Below are 19,338 nucleotides of genomic sequence, written 5' to 3' on the forward strand. Positions count from 1 at the left end.
TTCCGCTCGGCCTAGCCAGCATTTTAACTTTATTTCAATAATTCTATATTATGGGGTATTCCCAAATCAAATGAAACAAGTTCCCATTTCAACTAACAGCTCCCAGCATTAGGGATGTGTTATACCCATTGTAACCAGTCTGCAAGGCTGTGAATATGATTTTGCACAGAAGACAGGCAGATTCCCGTACCAGCCTCCCCGATCAGGCGCTGGAATGTGGTGACTAAGGGCTTTCCACAGTAACTTCATTTAAAGCCTACTTGTGACAATAAGCAATTTTCATTTTGTTTCATTTCATTTCATCTTGGAGAAGCTTGTATGTATGAATGCACCATTTAAAGATTTAGCTTTAGACTAGTGTTACTCCAGTATAGAAAGAGGAAATGCTAGAATATCTCAGCAGGTCTGGCAGCATCTGTAGGGAGAGAAAAGAGCTAACGTTTCGAGTCCGATGACTTTGTCAAAGCTAACAGACAGAGAAAGTGGGAAATATTTATACTGTGGAGTGAGAATGAAAGATGAGTCAGAGCCACAGAAACCCAGGGAAACTGAGTGCTAATGGCCACAGAAAGCAAGGGGAAAGAGTGCTAATGGCAACCCCCAGAGAGAACAAAAGATGTGAAAGGCCAAACAGCAGAGAAACTAACATCAGATGGTGAACTGTAGATGTGGGGAGAGGGGAAGCAGGAAGCAAAGAGGAGAAAGGGTAAGGAAAGGTGGATAAGGTAGGGGGAGGGGTGGTTATTATATATTAAGAAAGAAAGAAATGGTAAAAGACAGTTAAAATGAAATGAGATGAAAACAAATTGGTCGTGGTGGGGTAGAGCTAATCATCTGAAGTTGTTGAATTCGATGTTGAGACCGGAAGGTTGTATTGTGCCTAACCGGAAAATGAGATGTTGTTCCTCCAGTTTGTGTTCAGCTTCACTGGAACATTGCAGCAGGCCAAGGACAGACATGTGGGCATGGGAACAGGGTCTTGCGTCAAAATGGCAAGCAACGGGAAGGTCCAGGTCCTGAATGAGCACAGACCGAAGATGCTCAGCAAAGCAATCACCCAGTCTGTGTTTGGTCTCCGATATAGAGGAGACCACATTGGGAGCAGCGAATGCAATAGACCAAATTGGAAGAGGTGCAAGTGAAACGGTGCTGAACCTGGAATGAGTGTTTTGGGCTTGGGATGTTAAGCATGGAAGAGGTAAAGGGACAGATGTTACACCTTCTGTGATTGCATGGGAAGGTCCCCTGGGTGTTGGGAGAGGTGTTGGGTATGGTGGAGGAGTGGAATAGATTGTCTCGGAGGGAACGGTCTCTGCGGAATGCTGACAGAGGGAGCGAAGGGAAGATGTGTTTGGTAGTGGCATCACTCTGGAGTTGCCGAAAATGGCAGGATTATGCTTTGCATACGGAGGCTGATGGGATGAAATGTGAGAATGGGGGGGACTATCCTTGTTCTGGGAGGGAGTGGAGGGGGCGAGGGTAGTGGCACGGGAGACCGCACACTGTTGCGGGCCCCGTCCACAACTGTAGGTGGGAAATCACGGTTGAGGAAGAAGTAACACATTTTCGAAGCGCCATTTTGGAAAGTGGCATCATCGGAGCAAATGCGGTGGAGACGAAGGAGTTGAGAGAAAGGAATGGAGTCCTTACAGGGAATGGAGTCCTTACCGGTTGGCACGCTACAGCCTTCTGGTGCTGGTTAGGCACTCTACAGCCTTCTGGTCTCAACATCGAGTTTAATAATTTCAGATGATTGGCTCTACCCCACCTCGACCCATTTGTTTTCATCCCATTTCATTTTAACTGTGTTTTACCATTTCTTTCTTTCTTGTCTTTATATATATATATATTTAACCCACCCCCATTTTATCCACCCATCCGTACCCTTTGCTTACCCCTTCCCCTCCCCCGCAGCTACATCTGTCACAGTTTCTCTGCAGTTTGGCCGTTTACACCTTTTGTTCTCTCTGGGGAATGCCATTAGCACTCTTTCCCCTTGCTTTCTGTGGCTATTAGCATCCCATTTCCCTGGGTTTCTGTGGCTGTGACTCATCTTTCATTCTTACTCCACAGTATAAATATTTTCCACTTTCTCTGTCTTTAGCTTTGACAAAGGGTCATGTGGACTCGAAACATTCGCTGTATATTCTCCCTACGGATGCTGCTAGACCCGCTGAGATTTTCCAGCATTTTCTTTTTGGGTCTATACAATCATTAGACATAACTTGACACCTCTAAAAGCCCAAACTGGAGAAGAAGGGAGAACCGGATAAAGCCAGGAAAACATTGTAAAATGGTTCGCATCATCCCACGTGGCAATTGCTTGCAGTTACCTTGAGAGATCAGGATACATATTTCATGCCGTGTTTGGGTGCGCACCAATATATATTGCCCTCAACCCCAGCAGTGCCAGCGGCACCAGTGACACACCGACACCTCCTTCCCCCGGATAATCACAGATTCTTTATTCCTAACAATAAAAAACAGAGAAAATTCACAAGACCCCAGTTCTATAAGAATGTGACATATATACCACACTACTCAACATACCCCAATCTCAGAAACAGACAGAACCAGCATCATTTCATACAATTTTGCAGAGAGAACCAGCAGCTATACGTGTTATGATCTGTGCCATTAAATCCTCACCACAAAAGGGACAGAGTACTACCAGATGTGGATCATTGGATAACAAAGTGTCAGAGCTCAACCATGAGTCCGAATTCCCCTGGTGCACAGTAACCTTCGTTGATGAGAAGGAGGAATAAAACTACTGTTTCAAACAAAACAAACCATGAGGGGGCAACAGGAGATCAACTGAAGTACAGATCTCGACTCAACCCAGGCACCCGTGCACTGAAGAGTCTACTCAGGATATCCCTAATAAGTGCCTTTGAGAAGGGCCAGGGCAAGCTCCAGGGGACCACAGGACACCAACCATAGCACTGGACCTGGCCTAGCCCAGCATACTCTGACTCACAAAAGACTCAAAGCATCCCCAAGATCTCCAGAACACCCCAAAGCCTATACCCCAACCAGTCCTGCACCTCCTCAACCACACCCAGAGAAGGGCACCGCTCCCACTGCTACTTTAAAAAAAAAAGATTACGTTAACCTCAACTGGGGAAACCCCATCACCGAGAGCCAAAGAATCGTCCAGACATCCAACAATCGGGTGCCCTGGGAAGGCCCACCATTGGACCACTAAACCAAATCAGGACTTATAACAGCGCCTTGATGAAGAGAGGAAGAAAAAAGCCATTCGGGGGAAAAACACCCACACGAGCAAAAAGTCAATCAATGATTAACCGAATCCATCTTGATGTGCGCCATCACTCTTTCCCTAACAACACGGACCTCAAGGAAAAGTCAGGAGGCAGCCAGTCGTTCCCAGGATACATAATCTGCCCAGGCCATCGAAGGAGATAGGCACAGATTCTTAAATTCAAAATAACAGCTTAGTGATTAGCATAGTTGCTTCACAGCTCCAGGGTCCCAGGTTCGATTCCCGGCTTGGGTCACTGTCTGTGCGGAGTCTGGACGTTCTCCCTGTGTTTGCGTGGGTTTGTTCCGGTGTCCTCCCACAGTGCAAAGATGTGCAGGTTAGGTGGATTGGCCTGCTAAATTGTCCTTAGTGTCCAAAAGGTGGGGTGGGGTTACTGGATTACGGGAATTGGGTGGAAGTGTGGGCTTGGGTAGGGTGCTCTTTCCAAGGGCCGGTGCAGACTCGATGGGCCGAATGGCCTCCTGCGCTGTAAATTCTATGAACAAAAATCTAAATAAACGCCCGATACGGTTAGCTCTAACTGGGGGACTATCTTCAATCTCAGTGAGGACTTCACCCTACCACCCAACTGCACACCAACCATCCACTCATCACACTGCTGTGGCTCCACTCATCTTCACTATCAACGAGAGAAGAGGTGTCCAAATATTCACCTTCCCGTAACCGTAAGGATAACTGCACATGAAAAGAAAGGAGTAAAACTGCACAGACCATAAATCACATAATCATCTTAATATGGTTTTTGCAAAAGCAGGATAATATATAACTTTTGCCCCCATGCTCACACCTCGCACTTGCTTACAGGAGAAAAGACAACAAATAATCATAAGGGAATAACGTCCAGAATTATTGAAGAACCGCAGCATAATAACACCATCTATGTTGCTTGAAATGTCAAAGTCATGACCAGATCATCGAACACTTCTCAGGAGTACTCGAGGATTCCAACGAATGAAACACCTTCACTTTACAGGATAGTAGAGAGGGGAGGGGCAAACTGGCCACAGGCCTCAAAACCGGATATGCTGTGATCCATCAAACCAGATCTGCCTGCCTTCCAAATCAGGATGACTGAAGTATGGCGGCCAATCTTCAAACTCCGTCAGGAAGGCACCTCTCACTTCCTACCAGAAACCAGTCACATGGACACTCATTGTCCAGCCCTGCCTTCCGAATCCGTCAGAATGTGCAACACACTATGTAGCAGGATCTCAATGAACCAAAGTCTGGCCTTAACCAGAGAAAATCCACTATCAAGGGGTACACGGATTCTCTCCTGCGCCTCCATCAGTCTCTCAAGGATACTTCACGGTTCCCCAAGGTGAGCACCAAAGATGTGCAACACGGAGCCGAGTTCATCATACAGACTCAACACTGTCAGAGGTGGTCATCATCCCGATGCCCACTGCACTTCTTGGTCGTAGGCCTGCTCATCAGCAACTATGCCACTGCAACCTGGGCCCCATCCCAGCCAACACCGACCGCCTCGACTCAAATCACACCAGGCTTCTTTATGATTTAACTCAGCTCTTCATCGCAAAACTCCAATCAGGCTCATCCAAGGCCATATTACCAAGCATATGTCCTGAAAAGAGACAATTATGAAATGCGCGCAAGGATAAAGTAAAGGATTAAAAAGATGACCCCCCCCCCCCGCCCAAAACCCTGCCCATTGATTCTATTGTTGAGTAGGTGGATTTCAGTTCTTCTGTGTGGGAATGGCTGCTCCCAGCCTTTCACCTAAGGCTATAAATAGCTCTTAGTGATCTGTTTTTGTCCTTTGGGTCAGATTGAAAATTTTATTTTTAGTTATTAATTTGGTTACTTTTCAAAAAATTAGACATCTGCAGCTGACAACAGGATCAGCAAGAACCCAATCGATTCTGGGACTCTTTGTCAAGCTCAAAAAAATATAAAAGATTTGTTTTTTGAAATGTAACATGGAATCATAGTGAAAAGTAAATCCCTGTTTGCGTTTATGACATTATGTGGAAAATGCTAACTTCAATGTACCGTTGGAAAGTTTTGTCAGCTCTCGGAGGATTAAGATAAGAGGTTTTTAAAATTGAGTCTTATCACTGGATCCCATGAGTCCTCCATGCAATCAGATCTGTTTGATCAGATTTCTGTATCTGTTTGTGTCCTAATATATTATTTCACTGTATATATGAATGTTTTCTGCTTTGGAAGTTGGGAGAATTTCAAAATAGCATAATTTCTGAATTCTGCCAAAGGAAGAACTAATTGCATATATAAACACAAGAATTAGGAGTAAGCATATAAATAGCACCTTTTACATCTGCAACCCATGCCATATAGCTAATTGTTACATTTTATGTGTCGTTGCCTGTTGTTTTGTAGCTTAGTGCAGCCAATTTGTGCACAGCATTGAAGTGGATACTAGTTAATCTATGTTGATTGAGAGGCAAATGCGGGTTTAAACATCAGAAGAACTCCCTGCTGATCTTTAAAGGGAGTATTGTTTGGTCTTATACATCCATCTAAGCAGGTAATCAGTGTAATGTTTCATCCAAAAGATGGCACCCCCAAAATATCTAGCACTCCTTCAGTACTCACTGCAGTGTCAGCCTAGATTATGCGCTCAAATCTTTGAATCCACAGGGAGGAAAGATCATAGACTCGTTAGCTTGGCATCAATATTAGGGAAAATGCTAGAATATTTTATTAGGAACATGACAACAGGCCATTTAGAAAAAAATGAAGGTCACACCGAACACATATTTATGGAAGGGATATTATGTTTGACATATCTGTTTGTTTTTAAGGATATAACTAGTAAGGTGGCGAAGGAGTGTTTGGATTTTTTTTTTTAATTACACAAATTTAGGGCTCATTGAATTGAGAGTAATGGATTAGCATGGATTGAGAATTTGTTAATCAACAAAAAACAGAGTGAATGTTAACAAGTAATTTTCATATTGACAGGTTGTAACTCATGGGATGCTGCAAGGTACCCAGTGATTGGGCCTCAGCTATTTACAAACTTTCAATTACTTAGCTGACGAGATCTAATGTAAGTTTACTAACAACACAAATCTCCACAAAAAAGATCAATCCCTAGCTTACTCAGGAAGATGATTATAGTATTAGATTAAAATAAGAGGCTTACAAGGTTGCAAAGAATAGCGTGTTTGAGGATTGGAGGTGTTTAGAAACCAGTAAAGGGCCACAAGAAGTTAATAAATAGGAGGGAAAAGCTCATGAGATTCCTTCCTCAGGAAACTAAGGAAATTCGGCATGTCCACATTAACTCTTACCAACTTTTACGGATGCACCATAGAAAGCATCCTATCTGGCTGCATCACAGTCTGGTATGGCAACTGCTCGGCCCAAGACCGCAAGAAACTTCAGCGAGTCGTGGACACAGCCCAGTCCATCACATGAACCTGCCTCCGATCAATTGACTTCATCTACACCTTCCGCTGCCTGGGGAAAGCAGGCAGCATAATCAAAGACCCCTCCCACCTGGCTTACTCACTCTTCCAACTTCTTCCATCGGGCAGGAGATCCAAAAGTCTGAGAACTCGCATGAGCAGACTCAAAAACAGCTTCTTCCCCACTGTTGCCAGACTCCTAAATGACCCTCTTATGGACTGACCTGATTAACACTACACCCCTGTATGCTTCACCCGATACCGGTGTTATGTAGTTACATTGTGTACCTTGTGTTGCCTTATTATGTATTTTCTTTTATTTCCTTTTCTTTTAATGTACTTCATGATCTGTTGAGCTACTCGCAGAAAAATACTTTTCACTGTACCTCGGTACACGTGACAATAAACAAAATCCATTGCATGATTTGTGCCCGCAAACGACAAAGCTGTTATATCCCGGCCATTGTGTCTGTTTTCACAATTTGTATAGTAGAAGATACAAGCTGCATACCAGTAATAGAGAATTACCTAGCAGCTAAGAGTAATAGGGAAATTAATATCAGCAGAGAAGGAGTACTGGAGAAACCTAAGGAACTAAAATTCAAAATATCTCCAAGGTCTATTGACTTACAACCTAGTTCTAAAAGAGATAACCAGAACATCCACTATCTCTACAGCCAAGTTTCCCCCAGATTCCTAGGTTTTGGACTGGTCCCTGCAGATTTGAAGTTAGAAAATGTCACACATTTAGTCAAGAAAGGGCGAGAAATCCAAGAACTACAAAGAACAAAGAAAAGTACAGCACAGGAACAGGCCCTTCGGCCCTCCAAGCCTGCACTGACCATGCTGCCTGTCTAAACTAGACAGGGGTCTGTATCCCTCTATTCCCATCCTATTCATGTATTTGTCAAGATGCCCCTTAAACGTCACTATCGTCCCTGCTTCCACCACCTCCTCCGGCAGTGAGTTCCAGGCACCCACTACCCTCTGTGGGAAAAAAACTTACCTTGTACATCTCCATTAAACCTTGCGCCTCGCACCTTAAACCTGTGCCCCCTACTAATTGACCCCTCTATCCTGGGGAAAAAGTCCCTGACTACCCACTCTGTCTATGCCCCTCATAACTACAGGCCAGTTAATCTGACAACAGTTGTCGGGAAAGTGATGGAATCTATTATTGAGGCAATCTCTTTTTTTTGTGAGTAATTTTTATTGGGATTTTTGAAAAATAAATATCAACAAAACAATAATAGCAATGACAATAATAAACATCCCCCGGCACCTGTAACAACGCATATAACAAACCCCCCCACCTCCCCCAAGCCAAGCCCAATAAACAACAAAATAAATTAACAATAAACAAATTAACTTAAACACTATCCCCCTAAAACTGCTGACCTAGTTCCTTATCGCTGAGCCAGAAAGTCGAGGAAAGGCTGCCACCTCTTAAAGAACCCTCTCAGGGCGAACTTTACCCTCTCCAGCTTAATGAATCCCGCCATGTCATTAATCCAGATCCCCACGCTCGGAGGTCTCGTATCTTTCCACTGCAGCAAGATCCTCCGCCGGGCTACTATGGACGCAAAGGCCAAAACATCGGCCTCTTTCGCCTCCTGCACTCCCAGCTCCACCCCAACCCCAAATATCGCGAGTCCCCAGCCTGGCTTGACCCTGGATCCTACCACCCTCGACACCGTCCTCGCCACCCCCTTCCAGAACTCCTCCAGTGCCGGGCATGCCCAGAACATATGGGCATGGTTCGCTGGGCTCCCCGAACACCTGACACACCTGTCTTCGCCCCCAAAGAACCTACTCATCCTAGACCCGGACATGTGGGCCCGGTGCAGCCCCTTAAACTGGATGAGGATAAGCCCGCAGCGGGGCCTCCACCGTGCCCCCCACTTCCCCCCTGTGTCGCCTCCACTGCCCCCAAATTTTGAGGGTAGCCGCCACCACCGGGCTCGTGGTGTACCTCGTTGGAGGGAGCGGCAGCGGCGCCATTACCAGTGCCTTCAGGCTCGTGCCTCCACAGGATGCCATCTCCATCGTTTCCATGCTGCCCCCTCCCCATCCATTACCCACTTACGTACCATCGAGACGTTAGCCGCCCAATAGTACACAGAGAGGTTGGGCAGCGCCAGCCCCCATCTATCCCTGCCCCGCTCCAAAATTACCCTCCTTACCCTCGGAGTCCTGTGCGCCCAAACAAATCCCAGAATGCTGCTGTTCACCCTCCTAAAAAAGGCCCTCGGAATGAAAATGGGGAGGCACTGAAACAAAAACAAAAACCTCGGGAGCACCGTCATTTTAACGGACTGTACTCTACCCGCCAACGACAACGGCAGCATATCCCACCGTTTAAATTCCTCCTCCATCTGCTCCACCAACCTAGTAAAATTGAGCTTGTGCAGAGTCCCCCAGCTCCTAGCCACCTGAACCCCCAGGTACCTAAAACTCCTCACTGCCCTCTTTAGCGGGAGCCTATCAATCCCCTCCTGATCTCCCGGGTGTACAACAAACAGCTCACTCTTGCCCAGGTTCAATTTATAGTCCGAGAAACTCCCGAACTCAGCAAGAATCTCCATCACCTCCGGCATTCCCCCCACCGGGTCTGCTACATACAGCAGCAAGTCGTCTGCATACAGCGACACTCGGTGCTCCTCCCCACCTCGCACAAAACCCCTCCACCTCCCCGACTCCCTGAGAGCCATGGCAAGAGGCTCAATTGCCAACGTAAAAAGCAAGGGGGACAGGGGGCACCCCTGCCTCGTCCCACGGTGGAACCTGAAGTACTCGGACCTCCTCCCATTTGTCGCTATACTCGTCATCGGGGCCTCGTACAGCAACCTCACCCATTTAATAAACCCCACCCCAAACCCGAACCTCTCCAACACCTCCCACAAGTACCCCCTCTCAACCCTGTCAAAGGCCTTCTCCGCATCCAATGCCACCACAATCTCCGCCTCCTTCTGCTGCCGGCATCATTATCACATTTAGCAGCCTTCGCACGTTAGTGTTCAGCTGCCTCCCCTTCACTAACCCCGTCTGATCTTCATGTACCACCCCTGGCACCCAGTCCTCTATTCTAGTGGCCAAGATCTTCGCCAGCAACTTGGCGTCCACATTCTGCAGTTAAATTGGCCTGTATGATCCGCACTGCAAGGGGTCCTTATCACGCTTCAGGATCAGGGAAATCAGCGCCCGAGACATCGTCGGGGGCAAAACACCCCCCCTCCCATGCCTCGTTGAAGGTCCTAACCAACAAGGCCCCAGCAGGTCCGCGTATTTCTTATAAAATTCAACCGGGAACCCATCCGGTCCTGGCGCCTTCCCCGACTGCATGTGGCCAATCCCACTGACCAGCTCCTCCAACTCGATCGGCGCCCCCAGTACCTCCACCCGCTCCTCCTACACCCTTGGAAATCGCAGCCTGTCCAAGAAGCTCTCCATTCCCCCTCCCACCGCCGGCGGCTCCAACCGGTAGAGTTCCCTGTAAAAGTCCCTAAAGACCTCATTGACCTCTGCCCCCTGCCGCACCACATTCCCACCCCTATCCTTCACTCCACCAATCTCCCTAGCCGCGTCCCGCTTACGAAACTGATGCGCCAGCATCCTGCTCGCCTTCTCTCCATACTCATAGACCGCTCCCAGCGCCTTCCTCCACTGTGTTTCCACCTTTCTGGAGGTCAATAAATCAAACTTGGCCTGCAAGCTACGCCGTTCCCCCAGCAATCCCTCCTCCGGGGCCTCCGCGTACCTCCTATCTACACTCGACAGCTCCCCCACCAGTCTCTCCCTCCCCTTCCTCTCCCCCCTCTCCCTATGGGTTCGGATGGAGATCAGCTCCTTCCTAATCACTGCCTTCAGAGCCTCCCACACCATCCCCACCTGGATCTCCCCAGTATCATTGACCTCGAGGTACCTCTTGATATATCCCCGAACCCTCCTACACACCTCCTCATCAGCCAACAACCCCACGTCCAGACGCCAAAGCGGGCACTGATCCCGCACCTCCCCCTTCTCCAGATCCACCCAATGCGGAGCATGGTCCGAAATCGCAATAGCCGAATACTCGGCCTCCTCCACCCTCGGGACCAGTCCCCTACTTAGAACAAAGAAATCAATGTGGGAATAAACCCTGTGGACATGGGAGAAAAAAGAGTACTCCCGAGCCCTCGGCCTCCCAAACCTCCAGGGATCCACGCCTCCCATCTGGTCCATAAACCCCCTCAACACCTTGTCCGCCGCCGGCCTCTTGACTGTCCTTGAACTAGAACGATCCAGTAGGGGATCCAGCACCGTATTGAAGTCCCCCCCCCCCCCATGATCAAGCCCCCCACCTCCAGGCCAGGAATGCGGCCCAACATACGCCTCATGAAATCAGCATCATCCCAATTTGGGGCGTACACATTTACCAACACCACCCTCTCCCCCTGCAGCTTTCCGCTCTCCATCACATATCTGCCGCCACTATCAGCCACAACCTCAGACGCCTCAAATGCCACCCTCTTCCCCACCAGGATCGCCATCCCCCGGTTCTTCGAGTCGAGCCCTGAATGGAAAACCTGCCCCACCCACCTCTTCCTCAGACGGACCAGGTCCGCCACCTTCAGGTGGGTCTCCTGGAGCATGGCCGTGTCCGCCTTCAGCCCCTTCAGATGCGAAAACACCCGGGCCCACTTAACCGGCCCATTCAACCCCCTCACGTTCCACGTAAACAGCCGGATCAGGGGGCACCCCGCCCCCCCCCCCCCTCCCCCGTCGACCCCCCACCCCCCAGGCTAGGACCCCTCCTAGCTGCGACGCTCCCTCCACAGTACTCCCGTGAGCCAGCTGACTTCTGCTAACCCCGGCAGCTCCCGCCCTAACTCCGACCCCTCCCGATATGAGGTCCCCCCTCCTCCCCTGCATCAGCTCCTTGGCACCGCTTCAGCACGGGAAAACGGATCTGATAACCTCGCCACCAGCTCCACTCCCCTCGTCCCGCAGCGCGGGAAACTAGAGAAAAGCCTGCGCTTTCACACTGCCCCACCCCACCAACGCAGCTCCCAAACAGCAGTCCCAACCCATCCACCAACTCCGTACAAACAAAGACACAGATCAACCACAAGCCCCAATACCTCCCCTGAAAACACAAAACCATAACCAAAATCATCCTAAAGCGAGAGAAAAAACAGAAACAAACAGAATAGCCAGCAACAGCATAAACAGTGATACAGAAATAGAAAAACTCCCACAGCCCCCAATCTCTAGTTCGAGTCCAACTTTTCAGCCTGCACAAAGGCCCACGCTTCCTCTGGGGACTCAAAGTAGTAATGCCGGTCCTTGTAGGAGGCGCGCAGGCGGCAACATGCCGAACTTCACCTGCTTTCTGTGGAGCACCGCCTTCGTCTGGTTAAACCCGGCTCTCCGCTTGGCCACCTCCGCACTCCAGTCCTGGTAGATACGCACTACCGAATTCTCCCACTTGCTACTCCTCACCTTCTTGGCCCATCGCAGAACACACTCCCGGTCACTGAACTGATGGAACCGCACCAGCACCGCCCGTGGGGGTTCATTCGCCTTAGGCCGCCTGGCCAGTACTCTGTGGGGCCCCTCCAGCTCCAGGGGCAGATGGAAGGATCCCGCCCCCACCAGCGAGTTCTGCATCACGGCCACATAGGCCAGCAGGTCCGACCCATCCAGCCCCTCCTCGAGGCCCAGGATCCGCAGGTTCTTCCTCCGTGACCGAAACTCCATCTCCTCGAACCGATCTTGCCATTTTTTATGAAGCGCCTCGTGTATCTCCACCTTCCCCACGAGGGCCGAAACCTCATCCTCGCGTTCAGAGGCCTGCTGCTGCAACTCAAGTATCGCTGCACCATGGGTTGTCTGGGTCTCCAGCAGCTTACTCGTCGTCACCTTCAGGGATTCCAACAACTCCCCTTTCAGCTCCGTAAAATAGCGCAGAAGGGCCGCCTGCTGCTCCTCCGCCCACTGCCTCCACTCCTCAGGGGCTCCACCTGCCGCCATTTTGTCCACCTTCCCCCGCTTTTCCAGGGGAGCTGCTGCCGTTTTTCTCCTCGCCCCACTCCGAGTCCGCACCATAAATCCCGGGAGGTTTTGCTCCAGACCCCTTTATCCACCGGGAATCGTCAAATCAGCGCCGTTTGGGGTCCTTAAGTCCTTTTAAAGCGGGAGCTGTTAAGGAAATCTCAACAATGCACTTAGAAAATCATGGTATAACCAGACAAAGTGAGCATGGTTTTATGAAAGGGAAATCGTATTTGACAAGCTAGAGTGTTTTGAGAATGTAGCCAGTGCAATAGATAAAGGGGAACCAATAGAATGTAGCATGGTGGTTAGCATAAATGCTTCACAGCTCCAGGGTTCCAAGTTCGATTCCCGGCTGGGTCACTGTCTGTGCGGAGTCTGCACGTCCTCCCCGTGTGTGCGTGGGTTTCCTCCGGGTGCTCCGGTTTCCTCCCACAGTCCAAAGATGTGCGGATTAGGTGGATTTACTATGCTAAATTGCCCGTAGTGTCCTAAAAAGTAAGGTTAAGAGGGGGGTTGTTGGGTTACGGGTATAGGGTGGATACGTGGGTTTGAGTAGGGTGATCATTGCTCGGCACAACATCGAGGGCCGAAGGGCCTGTTCTGTGCTGTACTGTTCTATGTTCTATGATAAAGTGCCACACAAAAGGTTGTAGATTAGAGAAGGGCTCATGGAGTTGGAGGTAATACATTAACGTGGATAGAGGATTGGTAAATGACCAGGAAGCAAACGGTAGCACAAATGGGCCATTTTAATGTTAGGCTGTGACTAGTGAAGTACCGCAAGAATCACTGCTGGGGCTTCAGCTATTTGCAGTCTATATGATTGAGGTGAAGAGACAAGATGTAATGTACCTGAGTTTGCTGACTACGCAGAGCTAGGTGGAAATGTCGGAGGTGTCAGGAGGGCACAGCAGCTGCAAGAGATAGAGACAGGTTTTGTGAGTGGGCAATAAGATGGCAGATGGACTATAATGTGGGGAAGTGTGAGATTATTTACTTTGGTTGTAAGAATCAAAAAACAGAATGGTTTTTAAAAGGCATAAAATTTGTAAATGTTGATGTTCAGAGGGGGTTGGGTGTGTTTGTACAAGGACCCAAAGTTCACTTGTAGGTAGAACAAGCAATTGATGTGGAAAACAGCATGTTGGTTTTATAGCAAGAGAATTTGGAGTACAAAAATAAATTCAATTAAGTCTTGCTGCATTTGGGATACTGCAGTTTTGGCCTCCATGTTTAAGGAAGGATTTACTTGCTTTGGAAGCAGTGCAGCAAAGGTTCATTAGATTGATCCTTGGGATGAGCGGTTTGCTCCATAATGAGAGGTTCAGTAAATTGGGCCTATATTCTCGAAAGATTCAGAAATGGCTTGACAGGGTATACATAGAGATTTGTTCTGCTGGCTGGGTATCTAGGACAATGGGTCACAAGCTCAGAATAAAGGTTTAGGACTGAGATGAGAAATCACTTCACTCAAATAGTGTTGTGAATCGCGTCACTGACTTACCACACTAAAATCAATGAAGTTCATAAAAGGTGTGGTTGTTGAATGTGTTGGGTTTTCGGATTTACAGGTGAAGGATACTCTACCTGCACTTGAGGATGGGTTAAACAGATATTTGGTCCTTCAGGGAATTGAGGGATATGGGAAGTGGTGTTGAAGCCCAAGATCAGCCATAACTGTATCGAATGGCGGAGCAGGCTTGATGGGTTGTATGGTCTACGTCCTGCTCCTATGTCTTCGGCCTTTTGGGGAAAACAAATAGCAGAAGGATGCAAAGATGCTGCATAGGCAGGCTACGTGAATTCAAAGAAATATCGTAGGTGGAATATAATGTAGAGAAATGTGAAATTATCCATTTTGGGAGGGAAATAAATAATATTTTTCACTTGGTGAGACTAGAATATGATGGTTTTCAGAGGTCCCTAAGTGTTCTTGTACATGAATCGCAGAGAGTTGATATGCACATAATGCAAGCAATAGGAAAGCAAATGGTATGTTAGCCATTATTACAAAGGGATTGAAGTGTAAAAGCAAAGGAGTTTTAGTGTAATACAAGGCTTCGACAGTATGATATCGGAATATTTGTACAGGATCGATCTCCTATCTTTGGGGGGTATGCAATAAAGTTTCATAAGATTGAATCCTAGAGTAATGGGGATTGTCGTACGAGGAGAGCTTGAGTAGACTAGGCCTATATTCCTCAAAATGTAGAAGAATGAGAGGTGATCTTATTGAAACATAAATATTTTTAAGGCTTGATAGGGTAGATGCTGGAAGGATATTTCCCCTGACTGGGGAATCTAGAACTATGAGTCTCAGAATAAAGGATTGGCCACTTAGGAATGAGATGAGAAGAAATTTCTTCACTTCAGGGAGTTGTAAATTTTTGGAATTCTACACAAGAAAGCTGTGGGTGTTCAAGTTGTTGAATGTATTCAAGTCTGAGACGGACTCATTTTGGATACAAGGATAGTGTGGGAAAATGTAGCTGAGGCAGCTGATCAGCCATGATCTTACAGAATGGTGAAGCAGGCTAAAAGGGCCAAATGGTTTACTCCTGCTTTTATATTATTTTTATAAATGAGATGGTATGTTTGACTTTGAGAGTATTTTATTTAACAGAATTGCAATTTCTTGTTTTGGTCAGAAAGTTTAACATTTTAACAATCAGTCGATTTTTCTCATAACTTCCAATATTTACTGTCAGTCACTACTGATTTGTTTTCAAGATGTGATGCTGCATTATGATGAGGCAAACTGACTTTATGTTTGAACCATCAATAAATTGCATCCATTCTCATTTTCTATGAAACTCCATTTCATTTGACCCACAATTAATATTTGCTTTGTGGGGGAGGGGAAAGAGCAGGAGGGAAGTGGAAAGAAAGAGAGGAACAGGCTGGCATCCAGAGGCAAGGCACTTCTCCATTAGGAGGGAGTGAGAGTCACCCAGAGTCACAATTTTGGGGCACTGTTATCCCATGACTACCACGTGTGCACTATGTACACAAAGGAATACTGGTGCAGTGGAACCATGGTGATCTTTTTTTCCTCACAACATAAACAAACTAAATTTTCTACTAAAATGCCTCAATTGCAAAGGATTTCCAGGATGTTGAACTCATTAATGTTTTGACTTCATCCTTCTGCAACTGCTCCGTAAAAGTCCTCCAACTCAAATAAATCTCAACACCTCTTTTTAGTCCCGTCTACAACCGCTCCACGACGTGGATGCCATGCCTGCCTCTACCAGCCGATGCACAGCAGCTTCCCTCCATGATTGCGACCCCGAAACACAGGACCTCAAAGTATCCTTCGTGCGCAAAGGCTGCCAGCACAGTAAGTGTATAAATTAAAAGTCTGTATTAATTACAGTAAAAACACACTAGAGGGAAAGGAATCTAGGTGAATATGTTTTATTCATGGTACTTTTCCCAATTTGTCCAAAAAATAATTTGTTAAAGTGTCACACCAGGACAGTGGACATGTGGAATAGATTGCCAGACAAGGGAATTGTTTCATGATAAATTAACAACCTTTTTGTAGCTAGATCAATACGTGAGAAGGGGATTGAAGTATAGATGCAACAGGACTACTTTATTTATTTTTAGGGAAAGGAGCTTAACACCCCTTTTTAAAATCGGTGATCTACAGCTGATAGTTGAAGCAAGTCCATGATGAAATGAGCTGAATAAGCTGAATGGTGTTTTCTTTGGCTGGCTTTTGTCCTTATTTACCACATTCGATTTGATTGTTTTGTGGAGGTCATCCATTTCAGGTCCCTTTCCCTACAAAGCTGCTCAGGTAATGCTGACTAGGAGGACTCCTCTTCTGCTTGGAGCTGCTCTGTAATGATTGTCCAGTTCAGATAGTTCCAGATCAGTTCTGAAACAAACTGAACTATTTTCCGATTTAGGTGACTTTTGTCCAGAACTTCAATTCAATGATAACCAATGTGATCATGTTGTTCCTTGTAAATTAGGCAGGCAAAATAATTGATGCAACATTGTATGTTACAAATCTAAATCTCTCAGTATATTTTTATCAGTAACATCTTTTACAAATTGCAATGGTTACGATCTTTAAACTCAAAAAAGGGGATATGAGGTGCAATATTTTACAGAAAAGCACCATAGCTACAGATTCAAGACAGATTTTTGTCGTGAAAAGTTCTAATGCCTAAATATCTCAACACTTGTCATTATCAGAGCGATTCCAAGGAGAAAAAGGCCTGAAGTGCCAGATTTCCTAATAGCACTTTTAAATTAAAAAAAAGTATATAATATTTTTTAGATTGTGATAACCATGATTGAATGGTGGAGTGGACTCGATGGGCCGAATGGCCTTACTTCCACTCCTATGTCTTATGGTCTTATACTTTAACTCTTCTAATTAAATTCAAATTATTGGATTATTTTTTTAAGGTAAATAACATAGGAAAGTGGGAATTTGATGGCAGAATTATTTTTAATTATCCAATTTAAATTTAACGTTGAGTTAAGACTGCAGAAGCACAAAGGAAATTGGTTGAAAAAATGGTCAAAAAAGAATAGTAGCCATATCGGAGGTTTGAAGATAATATCACAAGGTGAAGGGTTTGGGCAGAAGGGTACAAGATTAGGAGAAGAGGGCTTCACTACCAATATTACAGCAGAATGGAAGTTCAGTTGAATAGAGGTAAACACAAATGAAATACTTAAAAGAAAAACAATGTGCTAAAAATCTGTAATGGAAACCGAATACTGCAAACACAACTGGTATAACAGCAGCCAAAACGAGAGAGTAAGAACAGGCGGAATTTCATTTATACCGTGTCTTTCCTAACTTTAGGATATCCCAAAGTGCTTCACAGCCAGGAAAGGACTTTTGAAATGTAGTTACTTTTGTGATGTTGTAAATAAGCCGGTTGTACACAACAAACAGGAATGATGTTGGTTGGGGATAAATGTTGGCCAGACACCTCCCAACATTGGAGCATGCCCTCAGTTTGAAAGTAATGTGGTTACGTGAATGCTTGGATCTCTGGATTGGAATTTGAACCAAGAATATTCTAACTAAGCAGCACAAGTGTTCTGATTTGAGCCCAATCTGACACCTAATATGTTCATGTTTTACGAGGAACCTTTCATTTCAACTGGAGATCTGGTAAAGGATCTACACATGAAATGTTAATCTATGCCTGCAAAACTGAGACTGGATTTAAAATTGGTTGTGAAGTGTTCTGGGAACTCTTGAGGATATGTTGAGGTGCTTCATAAATACAGGAAGTTCCTTCTTTTGTTGTTTTTGTACATAGCATTTTGCTTGCCCTTTCCACTCCAATTTTATAAATGGTAGCCAAGTTTTACAGCTTTTTTTCAGTGAGATATTGGGAGACTACTTTAAGCAAAAAGTACTTTCTCTAATTTCAAGTTTAAAATGCTGTAATTTAGATGGGAATTAAATCACGAAGCGGAGTGGATTTATATATAACCATGCTGCTGTTTCCGTTTATTGGACAGGTTTATTTCCCCGTTATGTAGAATGTTACCTATGCGCTTTTGCAGCCATAAGCAAGCATTTTGTCCCCTTGTACAGTTTATCTTTGCTTTATCAAAGAAATGTATTTTTCTTGAGGACCTTTTCTCTCATTTTCTTTTGTTATGTAACTTTGCTTCTCATATGGGAAATTCAGTGTAATGTTTCCCCACCATTAAAACTTGTTGATTTTGTATGTTGGTACTCTGCACTAGTTGCTTTCCCTCACAGCATACCTATGCAAGAAGCAGATTGCTTTTCAGGGTATTTTAACTACACTAATCTATGCAAGTGTCTCCTCATTTGTTTGGTACTAAATGTGCAAAGTGTACCATGTTTCCTTTGCAGTCATCAGCCTTTTGGCCAATGCAATTGTCTTTGATTCATTCATTCAATGCAATAATTCCAAAACTCTCAGCATGTATGATCTATTGAGAAATAAATTACAATCTTGTTGATGATGTATTGTTAGATTATTCTGTAAATTGATTTAATTGTACCCAGTTTTTCTTTCTTCTCTGCCAACAGGAACAGTTTCTGGTCCCTGATCATACAATCAAAGACATCAGCGGTGCTTCCTTCGCAGGCTTTTATTATATTTGCTTCCAAAAGTCCACAGCTTCAATAGAAGGCTATTATTACCACAGAAGTTCAGAATGGTGAGAAGAACTAGTAAACATTTAAATTTAGATGAATCTTGGTACATTCATGCAGGACTGCAGAAATCATCGACATATTACAATTAATTCATCCTGACTCATTATATTGATGGTATAAATGTAGGAACAGGAGGAGGCCTTGAGTCTGTTCCACCATTGAATTCTTTTCATGTTGTACCTCAGCTGAACTTTACCCAGCCTTTCTCCATATCTTCAGATATCCTTGCCTAACAAAAATCTATTGATCTCCGTTTAGAAAATTCCAAATTACTCCCAGAATCCACAGCTTTTTGGGATGCAAATTCAATAACTCTGTTGTATGCAAAGGTACTTCATGGCTTACACTCCTGATGGTCCTAGCTCTTAAATTTCCCACGAGAGGAAACAATTTCTCTGCATACACTCTATCAAAACTCTTTTGTCATTTTAAACAGCATAATTAGA

At 45.7% G+C, this 19,338-nt stretch overlaps 1 protein-coding gene across 2 annotated transcripts in view; it reads left to right on the forward strand.

Moving 5' to 3' along the window:
• Nucleotides 1-18,919, forward strand: part of gid4 (GID complex subunit 4 homolog) — a 50,132-nt gene extending 31,213 nt beyond the window's left edge. The window contains exons 5-6 of one of the 2 annotated variants that reach the window (XM_038820387.1): nt 15,922-16,057; nt 18,764-18,919. In XM_038820387.1, coding sequence (XP_038676315.1) covers nt 15,922-16,057; nt 18,764-18,783 — 156 coding nt within the window. In that variant the 3' untranslated portion in view covers nt 18,784-18,919. The remainder of the gene's footprint in view (nt 1-15,921; nt 16,058-18,763) is intronic. The other variant, XM_038820388.1, reaches the window with a different exon arrangement.
• The last annotated feature ends 419 nt before the right edge of the window (nt 18,920-19,338 follow it).

The sequence above is a fragment of the Scyliorhinus canicula genome, chromosome 15 (assembly GCF_902713615.1).
Source record: "Scyliorhinus canicula chromosome 15, sScyCan1.1, whole genome shotgun sequence".
NCBI lineage: Eukaryota > Metazoa > Chordata > Chondrichthyes > Carcharhiniformes > Scyliorhinidae > Scyliorhinus > Scyliorhinus canicula.